This window comes from Saccostrea cucullata, unplaced genomic scaffold, assembly GCF_032062105.1.
Source record: "Saccostrea cucullata isolate Sc308-1 unplaced genomic scaffold, CSIRO_AGI_Scuc_v1 ctg11043, whole genome shotgun sequence".
Lineage (NCBI taxonomy): Eukaryota > Metazoa > Mollusca > Bivalvia > Ostreida > Ostreidae > Saccostrea > Saccostrea cuccullata.
In genome coordinates this window covers 1-11,918 of record NW_026931193.1, presented here as the reverse complement: position 1 = coordinate 11,918, position 11,918 = coordinate 1, and the positions used below count along the sequence as shown (strand labels likewise).

General features: G+C 34.9%; 1 protein-coding gene across 1 annotated transcript; it reads right to left on the bottom strand.

The window, feature by feature from the left end:
* Nucleotides 1–5,106: 5,106 nt before the first annotated feature.
* LOC134231731 (dynein axonemal assembly factor 11-like) lies at nt 5,107–11,901 on the bottom strand (the record flags this gene model as incomplete). The annotated part of the gene is made up of 13 exons (XM_062713698.1): nt 5,107–5,333; nt 5,552–5,634; nt 5,725–5,820; nt 7,479–7,548; nt 8,414–8,479; nt 8,635–8,706; nt 8,816–8,908; nt 9,118–9,225; nt 10,326–10,411; nt 10,575–10,634; nt 11,349–11,399; nt 11,627–11,702; nt 11,849–11,901. Coding segments are annotated over 13 exons (1,098 nt in total), but the record flags the coding sequence as incomplete, so codon positions are not given.
* Nucleotides 11,902–11,918: the final 17 nt, after the last annotated feature.

The following is an 11,918-nucleotide window of genomic DNA, read 5'->3' as shown; positions in this document are numbered from 1 at the left end:
CTGTCCCTTTCCGCAGCTTAAAAAAATACTTTATCAATAACTGCATCTGAATGAGACAACAAGTCATGTTTTCCCCCGACGAATTTCAACAAGCTCACCTGACCGTCCACTGACGCCAAATTTGCTGTTCGCGCCACATGTCATAATTTTAAACTCACAATTTCGATCCCGATGCAAATAAATTACAAATACTTGCAAGAAACATGATAAAATAAATATATACGCATTATTTTATCTTCCAATTATAGAACAGTTTGGCGATTAACCTAGAACATGCTCTACCTCTCGGCAGGATAAAAATATTAATGTGTCTTTGTCTCAAGTCTGTCTTGATGTATACATGGTAAAAGCGACATTGCTAGGTTTCTGGTAAAAAAAAAAGGGGGTGGTTCTGAGAAATATTTTTTAAAGAAATACTAGCGAATGGTATCAATTTTCCATGTTTTCAACTGATTTTATGAGTATTGTTGCACTTTGAGAATGTGAGAAAGCTCTTTACCGAAAGCCTTCTAGCTTTTTTTCCAATTTTAATCCATATTTGCAACATTTAATGCGAATATATTTTGTCCTATTTTTTCATATTACATGTACGACTCAAACGTGCTGTTATCATGGTTATATCCCATTTGCGATCTTGCTTCAAACTGCTAAAGTGGTTCCAAATCAACCTATGAATGTACAGTCAATAAATACATACCACACACATGTACATGTCACATACATGCACATGAAATCCATAAACGTGCAATTTTCCCCTAAAATTATATTAGCTATAAATAAAATAAAACTATATTGTGTTACTTGTAAACCTACATGCAACTGTCTAAGAAGATCTGGGAGTCGTGTCGTTTGACCACTGACCAGCGAAAATAACGTTTGAAAGTGGCGGGAATGTCATAAATAGACGACCTTCTTTAGAGAAATTGAATCAATTCTTTAAAAATATTTTTATTACAACAGCTTTAACGGCTGTTTAGAATATTTACCTCAATTCTTGATCATCTCTAGGCCCCTGTAAAGCATTTTCTACTGAAAAGATCTGAAAGACTGCAGCGCATTTACCTGCTACTACTTTGTGAATTCAATCGGTGAATTATGTTCAAAGATCATACTCACGTGATTTAATTATTCCTCACTCATTACTCTACTGCGGTCATTAAATCGTGAAATGTGTATAAACTAACGCCGCATGTACACTTATCTTTTGTTATTTGTATATTGCAGATTTCAACAGAAATTCTTTTCCCCCCCTTCATTTTCCTCCTTCGCATTATTGCTTAATTGGTCGTAATTAAGTGTACTGTAGGAAAACAAATCTTGTGGGTATTTTAATAAACTACTTAAAAGTACAGTTATAAATTGCATTATATGTTATACGTATTCATTCTTTAAACAGAATATAAATTATACATGTAAATGATGAAATATTTATTGATATACTTAGATACTAGTATATCAATCTTTTATATTGTTTGCGTGCTAATTTTGAGTGCAGAATACCAAGTCAGCATATTATATTTCAACATTAAAAGCATGGCCTAGACTCCCAATGAATCTAATTCGTTTAGTTTTAACCATAGAAAGTCATAGATAAGAAAGAATGCATTTTGTCCTAAATATACCCCCCCCCCCCCGAGGATCTAAGTAGGGTGAATGGGATCCTTGGGGAGGAGGGATCCAAACCTCCATGGGACTCTCAAGAATTTAGCTGGAAAGTGACCTGTCCCACACTCTGTCTTAAACAAAAACAAATGTATTTAGAGTCACGTTTGTTTAAAGACCAGTGCCCCCTCTCCCCAAAAAAATTTTAAAAGTCCTTGACCCATGCATGAAAAAGTTGCTTCTGTATGATATATATTATAGCTATGAATTTTATACTTTTCATTTTAATTGGTTGAATCTGATTTGTTGAGAAACATTTGTTAAACATAGGCCCATGGACCACAGTGCTCACCTGAAAAACTTGGCAATGCTGTTCTTCATTCCCCCTATGGTGGCCCAACCTATGCCATGGGATGGTAATTTGGGAAATTTTGAATCTACATTAACAGATTCAGCTTTCCTAGACCAGTGGTTGTGAAGATTTTAAAAGATTTTTCTATATTTCAATGTGAAAATTGAATTTCCTATTGTGGCCCCGCCCTACTCCCGGGGTTCTTGGATTTAACAATTTAATATCTAAATTACCCCAGGATGCTTCCACATACAATATAGCTTTTCTGGCCCAGTGGTACTTGAAAAACTAGAAATATGTCCATAGGACATAAATGCCCCGCTGAGGATCGATTATATTAGTAAAGCAACATGAAAATTTGTATGTGTATGAAATTTGATTAGAATTATCTTTAAATAGTGATGCAGCTGAATTGCTTATTTGGAAAATATAGGTCAGATCCAGCATCCGAAGCAAGTCTGGTAGTGTCCATCCCTAAATGCATCATCCATGCAAGTTTGGTTCAGGTAGGACTTATAGTTACTTGGAAATGAAAATATATAGGTCAGATCCAGCATCCGAAGCAAGTCTGGTAGTGTCCATCCCTAAATGCATCATCCATGCAAGTTTGGTTCAGGTAGGACTTATAGTTACTTGGAAATGAAAATATATAGGTCAGATCCAGCATCCAAAGCAAGTCTGGTAGTGTCCATCCCTAGATGCATCATCCATGCAAGTTTGGTTCAGGTAGGGCTTATAGTTACTAGGGAATGAAATCGTAGGTCAGATCCAGCATCCGAAGCAAGTCTGGTAGTGTCCATCTCTAGATGCATCATCCATGCAAGTTTGGTCCAAGTAGGGCTTATAGTTCCTTAGGAATGGACCTGCTCCAAAAACTATCATCCATGCAAGTGTGTATCAACATGTGAAGTTTGATAACACCATCTTGAATGGTATGTTTAAAACTGAGCTAAACACTCATTTAAGAAAAGTGAGACCAAGGTCAAAGGAAAGGTCAAAAACTGTTGATGCAGTTGCATAGATCTCATCAATATCTATCAGCATATGAAGTTTGATGAAAATATCTTGGATAGTTTCTTTGAAACTTAGCTTTGAACAGAGCTAAATGCAAAGTGTGACGAAAGGACAGAAGACAGACATGACAAACACTATATGCCCCGGCCATATTCATGGCGGGGCATAATAAAAAGATTTGTAATGACCCAATCCTATTTTCATCTCCACTTTCCAGACATAACCCTTTTTTCTGCTTCACAATAAAATGGACTGAGACCAAATAGTTTTGACAGTACATGTACCATATTCTTAGCATTATTATGAATTGCATTCATTGACTTGATCAAACCATAAAATTAAAGGCTGAGATAATAATTAACCTTCAGATTTACCTGACTTGTGCATCCCTGTCAATCAAGGGAATCAAAATTTATCATTGAGTGTTAAAAATTGATGGACATTTAGTATAATTTAGATAATGAACATTATTACATGCTGAATATACAAATTCTACATACAATTTTACATACATGTAATGTGTTTCTGTTCCATGCTCAGTAGATGAGAAAGAACACATATCTCAGTGACCAAGTGTCCAATTCCTTATGGTTACAATGTCCACTCCTTACCAAAAAATCAAAATCTTAATTTCTTCCCTTCTCAGTGTAACAGAGACATGTAACTGCCTCTGCTTGGGATTGAACCCGAGGCCTCTGGCATACCATTCCAGTACCCTACAGATTGAGCTAAAGGGCTAACCCAAGCTAGTAAGCTGACATTTATCTGACACTACTACATTGCCCCCCTCCAGAGAATGAGATGTCCTCATCTCTTTTGGCTTGCTGACACCTTTGGGGCTAAGTAACAGCAATCACTCTCACTCGCCAGAAAACACCTGGGTCCAAACGTAGGTACTAAATGTAGCAGAACCATGTATCTAACACTACTACATACTAGTACGCAAAACTAAACTTTGATGATATGGATATTCATGTACTGCAGGTTGAATCTATTGTTAAAAAGAGGCCCATGGGCCACATCGCTCACCTGAGCACTGTTGCTAAGAAAAAGTAGAAAATGGTTTATTATTGAAAGTTTAAATCCAAAAGTAGTCCCATGACTGTTCATGGCTTTGCTATTCTTGAGAAGAAGATTTTTAAAGAATTTTCCTATATATTTCTATGTAAAACTTTGGTCGGCCATTGTGGCCCCGCCCTACCCCCGGGGGTCATGATTTGAACAAACTTGAATCTACACTAGTACTACCTGAGGATGCTACCACATAAATATGATCAATTCTGGCTTGGCTATTCTTGAGAAGAAGATTTTTAAAGAATTTTCCTATATATTTCTATGTAAAACTTTGGTCGGCCATTGTGGCCCCGCCCTACCCCCGGGGGTCATGATTTGAACAAACTTGAAACTACACTACCTGAGAATGCTTCCATATAAATACGATCAATTCTGGCTTGGCTATTCTTGAGAAGAAGATTTTTAAAGAATTTTCCTATATATTTCTATGAATAAATTTGGTTGGCCATTGTGGCCCCGCCCTACCCCCGAGGGTCATGATTTGAATAAACTTGAATCTACACTACCTGAGAATGCTTCCATATAAATATGATCAATTCTGGCTTGGCTATTCTTGAGAAGATTTTTAAAGAATTTTCCTATATATTTCTATGTAAAAATTTGGTCGGCCATTGTGGCCCCGCCCTACCCCCGGGGGTCATGATTTAAACAAACTTGAATCCACACTACCTGAGGATGTTTTCCCATAAGTTTCATCTTTCCTGGCACAGTGGTTCTTGAGAAGAAACATACCACCAAATTTTCATTAATTCCCAATTATCTCCCCTTGAATGAGGGCGTGGCCCTTCATTGAATAAACTTGAATCCCCTTTACCCAAGGATGCTTTGTGGCAAGTTTGGTTGAAATTGGCCCAGCGGTTCTTGAGAAGAAGTCGAAAATGTGAAAAGTTTACAGACAGACAGCTAGACAGACAGACGGACGCCGGACAAAATGTGATCAGAAAAGCTCACTTGAGCCTTCCGCTCACGTGAGCTAAAAAACTAGAGAACTTTGTAAGTTCGATTTTAGTTTACAATCAAAGGAAAACAAGAACAAAATTTGTAAATTCAGTTTAATAAGCTGGACGGAACATATTTTTATGAAAATGATGACGTGATTGATGAAGATCACTCTAGAGGTGGAACGTCAGGGTCATCCACAAACCCCTCACTATTGGCACGCTCCGCGGCTTTCTGTCGGGATTTATGACCAAGAGGGGGAACAACTTTGTCCATGTTTTCCTTCACAATGTTAGCAATATCCACTTTCTTGTGAGCTGACTTGTCCACTTCCAGTCTCTCATGAGTGTTCCTAAAAAGAGGAATACATACAATGTACCCTAATTACAGCTTTATACATTATATATAAGAATGATTTTTGGTATCAAGATGAAAAGTTGGAAGACAGTAAATTATTATCCTTACTTCTAGCATTGGAAACATGTATTACATGCTCATATCTGCCTCATGTACATGCATATTAACTTGAGCAAGAGACTCAGGTGAGTAAAATGGTTTATTAATTCTTACCTGCTCCCCTTTTGTTTGTTCTCCTTATTATCGTCCTTGACCTCTGCTTTAGGTGGCTTTACTGGTTTTACAACTGGCTTTACCTGAAAAATCAAATCACTTATACAGTTTTAAGAAGAATATTTTTAAAATTATCAAACTAAAATATAGTAAACATAAGGATGACATTTTACCTTCGGCATAGTGACCAAGAGATGACCAGTAATCTGGGACCTCTTTGCTGTACTGGAGTCTGCATTCACTTCCTCTGGTAGACAGAGCTGGAACAGCTGAGCAGTATACAAAAAATTTTCAAGTCAATACATTTCAACTTCAAATGTAGCAGGACATGTACACAAAAACTCTGAGTAATTATTCATGTGAAGGTGGCAATCTATTCTTTCTACTGCATGTAATCTACAGTAACCTCAATGTGAATGACAGGTAAAAAACTCAAAACCCTTCTATCCGGTTTTAAGAAGTGTTTAAAATGAATTAAAGGGCAACTGCCTGCATTTCTAGTAGGGTCCCAATGGAAGTTTTCAGGAAGAATGAAACATACGTAATCAGAGATTACAGAGCTCACCTCAACGAATGTTGTCTTTAAGTAAGGCAAATTAAGTCACACAATTAACCAACAAAAAGTGTACATCCAAAAATGCAAAATTTATGCAATTTTAATTTTGATACTTTGGAATAGACCTATAAAACTTCAAACTTGTTCTTCATCATGAAAATGTAATTAAAATCCAGCATCTGAAGCAAGATTAAGAGTTTTCATCCCTTGATGCATCATTTGTGCAACTTTGGTTTATATATGCCTTATAGTTTCTTCCTGATAGACCTGCACCCATAACTTTTACGAGGTCTATTATCTGGAAAATGTATGTCAAATTCAGCATCTGAAGCAAGTTCATTAGTGTGCACCCTAAGATGTATCATCCATGCAAGTTTGTTCAACACAGAGCTCAAAATTACTTGGAAATGAAACCTGTATAAAAAAACTAACCTTTTCACTAATCCTGAAAATGTAGGTCAGATTCAGCTTCTGAAGCCAGCCTAGTAGAATGCACCCTTAGATGTACCATCCCTGCAAGTTTGGTCATTATAGAGCTCAAAGTTACTTGGAAATAAATCCTGCACCATAAACTTTAACCTGTTTACTCGTCCAGAAAATGTAGGTCAGATTCAGCATCCGAAGCAAGTCTGGTAGTATGCATCATAAGATGTACCATCCATGCAAGTTTGGTCATTATATGTCTCATAGTAACTTGGAAATGAAACCTGCACCAAAAACTTTAACCTGTTCACTCAACCGGAAAATGTAGGTCAGATTCAGCATCCGAAGCAAGACTGGTAGTATGCATCCTAAGATGTACCATACATGCAAGTTTGGTCATTATAGGGCTTGTAGTATCTTCGAAATGAAACCTGCACCAAAAAATTTAACCTGTTCACTCAACCAGAAAATGTAGGTCAGATTCAGCATCCGAAGCAAGTCTGGTAGTATGCATCCTAAGATGTACCATCCATGCAAGTTTGGTCAACATAGGGCTTATAGTTACTCGGAAATGAGACCTACACCAAAAACTGCACCAAAAATGTTAACCTGCTCCAAAAACATTTACCTGGTCATTCCTTTGCTGAAATTGCAGCATCTGAAACTTTGACTGGTACAATGAAACACACTAGAAACATTCTTCCATGCATGTCTAATCAATACAGGACATAGAAGTACTTAAAAAGAAAACTGCTCCAAAAAACTTAACCTTAACCCGGGACGCCGACACCGACGCCGAGGGTATCATATAAGCTCCCCTTAACTTTGTTGAGGTGAGCTAAAAATGAATTTTGATGTATTGTATTATTACTCAACAACAATGCTGTTTACCTATCTGAGGAAGTCTGATTTTATATTAAAATAATTTTAAAAAGCTACAGATCTTACCTTTCCCTTTAGGGTGACTCTGACATAATTTGGCTGAACATCACAATCTATCAGAGAAGTGTCCATATGTCTGGAAGAACATCAAAAAGTTATCTGATTAATATTAAATCAGCTGGCACTCTTATCAATGTAAGCAATTAACCTCAAACAGTGAATACTAACGATTATATAGAACTGCTTTTGGAACTTTATTTTCTATAAGTGATGGCCTTTTTTCGAAGTCACATTAAGTTAGCAACTTTTTTTCCTTTGCACTAATGGCACTTTTGTGAAAAAAGCATTATTGAGTATGACACAGAGACAATGCACTCGGGTCTTTAAATTTTTGTTGGTTACTTTTCACAACCAATCAGTTTCTTTGTACATGTATCTGGTTTTTTTTGGTAACCATGGTAATCTACATGCCAGGAAAACCAGAACTGGCTCACTCAAACCAGACTGGATGATAGACATGATCAAGTATATGTATATACAAAAAACATGCATACTTTTAATTACCCCTGGTAATTATTATTTGTGAGAACTTTTAATTTTGAACAATTACATGAGACTACCTTTTCAAAAAAAATCATCATTTTATTGAATATTATCTGCAACAAAAATTCATGAGCATATTATCTCTAATTTTTGTCTAAATGATAAAATGTATATTTATGCAAACTTTCATATTTTGCATTTGTTTTTTAATTTTTTTTTCTCCTTTAGTTGGATATTATTTTTTTGGGGGGGGGGGGTCTAAATTTGATGAAATCTGAGGCAAAGTTATACCCTAGCTTGCACAAATTAAAAATGACTTTTTTAATCTGCTAGGAACTGTTTATTGCCTATTTTTTTTCCTCAAAATACTTCATTTTTGTAAGATAGTTATTTAGTAGAAATGAGCGAGATATGCTCATGAATTTTTGTTTTTATCATTTAGACACTGGTAGACTTACTTAAAGCATGCTACATCCAGTAAAATGTTGTTCTCACTCTCATCCTCAGTAAGTGTGAAGTCAATTCTAGCAGAAAAAAATAATTTCATTTTATATTCCTTATAGATACAAAATAGTTAGAAAATTCTTGCATTCATATTAGGATAAAGAGCAGAAATAGGAATTAATAGCATTCTTCTATCCATAGAAATTTGCTTAGGATTTCTGTGAAATGTACTCACTTGGCCTCATTCACATTGAGTGGTCTCCCATCCTCAGCAAAGAGACGTCTTGGTTCTTTGGGTGGGGCTTTACTATTGTTAAAGGGATAAAAAACATATATATATATTGAATTTCTTAAAAATGATTAGCACAATTTACAAACATTTAGCCTATTTTTAAGTACATGTTGATTGTATATACTTTTTTTGGTCCTCCCTCTGTTTGAGTTTCTTCATGTGTTCATGGACGGCCACTCGTGACTCGGGTGTAAAGGGAACTTCCTCCTCCCAAAATCTAGAAAAAAAATCATAGAAGGCATAATAATAAATTAATGCATATTGATGATATAATGGACTCAAAATTTCCAAACTTAAGCAAGATTTATCATAATTATAGCTAGCTGACAAAATAAATCAAGTGCACTTGAAATTTGTCATAAATGCAATACATGAATAGAATTCTATTTGGCTTATAGTCCTTCTATTAAACTAAATGTGACCCACTTTTTGTCCTTTTCTGCCAATGCTTCTTCATCCTCCTCCTCCTCACTTTCATCATGTGACCCAGATTTAGTGTCATTCCCTACCTCCTCTGATGTTTTTTTATCACTGCTGAAACCACAAAAAGTTTACTAATATTTCAAAAATGTAATGGTCTCCCAAAAATTGAAACTACCCCGGTACCCGGTATTATCAAATCTCAAACCATGGGCCAATTAAATTGTCATTCAAAAGACTGAAAATTGCTCAATAAAAGTATACAACAACAATAAATAAAATATGATATTTTTATGCTTCAATATTTATTTATTCTTTTACTATTCACATGTATTCCTTTACTATCCACATGACAGAACAAACCAATAATTAACACAGAGACAAATAACTACTGACTGAAATGTATTTATGGTTGTTCTGCAGCTACGGGATTGGGTAAGTTGGGAGGTAATCACCGGAATTTAGCATTTTTACATATTACATGTTACCCCACATTGATTTCGATAATGGCAAAATTGCTCAAATTGTGTGCAAAATTTAACTCAAGCTAGCAAAAAAAAAAAACTGGTACAATCAATAATAAAATTCTGTTTATCATTTTATCATCATTATTTTCTCTTTCCAACGGTGCAAGAATTATTCTGATATTTGCAGTATTAACGAAGTTATGAATGTTTTTTCACACTATACTTGTTTTTCAAGTCAGATGCGTAGAAATGTGTATATGCCATGAAAGGGGTTAACATACAACTGAAAATTTTTAGAGCTTAATCTTATATAAATTAAAACAATATACATGCATTTGCCTCTGCACTTGAGATACTGTAGACGTACTTTTTTCCGCGGGGTCATAATTCCGTGGAATCTCAATTTCTGTTTAATCCACGGGTAGAAAATTACGCGGATTTTCTTGACTGTCACTATATGCCTTACATTTATATTAAGTACACTTGGACAAATTTCCGCGGATTATCTGTGACCGCGTACATAGCGTAAATTAATACCACGCGGAAAAAAGTACTTCTACAGTATTCTGAAGTTACCTACCCCTCAATATTTGTATACCAGTCAGTGCCTTTGGATAACTCTTTAGTTACATGTACCTTCCCCTCAATATTGGTATACAGTCAGTGCCTTTGGATAACTCTTTAGTTACCTACCCCTCAATATTGGTATACCAGTCAGTGCCTTTGGATAACTCTTTAGTTACCTACCCCTCAATATTGGTATACCAGTCAGTGCCTTTCTTTGGTTTTTGTTTTGATTCCTCATGTCTCTTGATCTCTTCCTTTTCTTTTAACTTAAAAATAGGCAGATATTAAACCATTTACTTTTTCCTTCAACTTCAGAATAGATGTTTAATAATTAATTCATATGCACATATCATATGCACATTTTGTGTATCAAAGTTTTGGCTACATGTATTAAAATAGCAGATTTCAATGAAAATTCCTTTGACTTACTCGTTTTTTCTTGTGTCTGTTTTGTTGTTCTACAATGTATCCTCTTAATAGTCCAACATTCTGGCAGTAACAAAAAAATATCACTATATCAATGAATACTTACATTTGCTGATGTCTTTCCTTATATAACAATGATAATAAAATTGAAATTAAATTTTCAATGACATTGTTGATCAATTGATCAGAATTTCTTGCGTATGGAAAGCAACCTGCACGAGCAATCTGGAAAGTTCACATGATCAGAATTTCTTGCGTATGGAAAGCAACCTGCACGAGCAATTTGGAAAGTTCCGACTGTGACATCACATGATACGTTACGTTGCATTTCAAAATCAACATCTAAATAATGCCTATATTTCTTTGTAACATGAATAAAAATGTAAAATATAAATATAAGAAGAAAGATATCATTTTTAGAGTTTCAGTGGGGTATGACATGAAGTCGGTACGTCATCAAATTTACTATAACACCCAAAGGGTGTTATAGAATTTGATCACGTGACCGACTTCATGTCATACCCCAATGAAACTCTAAAAATGATTTATTATTTCTTAATTGAAGTACCACAGCTATCTCTAAATAATTCTCTCTATTTTATATAAGAAACATAGTGAGGAAATTACTTTAGAATTGACAACAGATCCAACAAGATAAAATCAGGTCTGTTAAAAAAGTTTAAAATTTTAAGGGTTCATGTGGGTCCCAAACTTAACTTGTTTTTCTAGCCAAAATTAATCTCAATGGTAATGTTCTAAAATGAATTCAATTCTTACCTGCATTGCTTTTATTCTCTCTGACTTTTCTACTGCTTTTCCGTCAAGATGCTGCAATCACAAAAATCACATATTTATATATTAATAACCGCATCAAAACATAATCAGTAAAACATAAAATAGTGAAGTGCCATGGATGAACAACATTGATTCATTATAAGCATAATTCATTACATCCATCATAATACTTGTAACAATATCATTTAGAACCAATTGGGAAAAATCACTTCAATGTATGTGTAATTCATTATAAGCATGTACATGTAGGTATAATTTACCTGCAGTCTGGGTAATGTTGCTATGACATATTCTCTGTAACCTTCATACTCTGTACATGGATTTCCTGTTAAATATCTAGTAAAACAAATGAAACAGTTTTAATACAGTTTTAGATCAATAAATTTTATCACTATAATAATTTTTTATCAACAAATAAACACAAAGTTCCAGTAATTTTTTTTAAATACAATGTATGTATATCCTCATTATTGTGTGCTTACAATTCTTTGAAATGCACTAGATCTTTGAGATTTTCTTCGGCAATTCCCAACAAAATCCCTTTTTAACCAG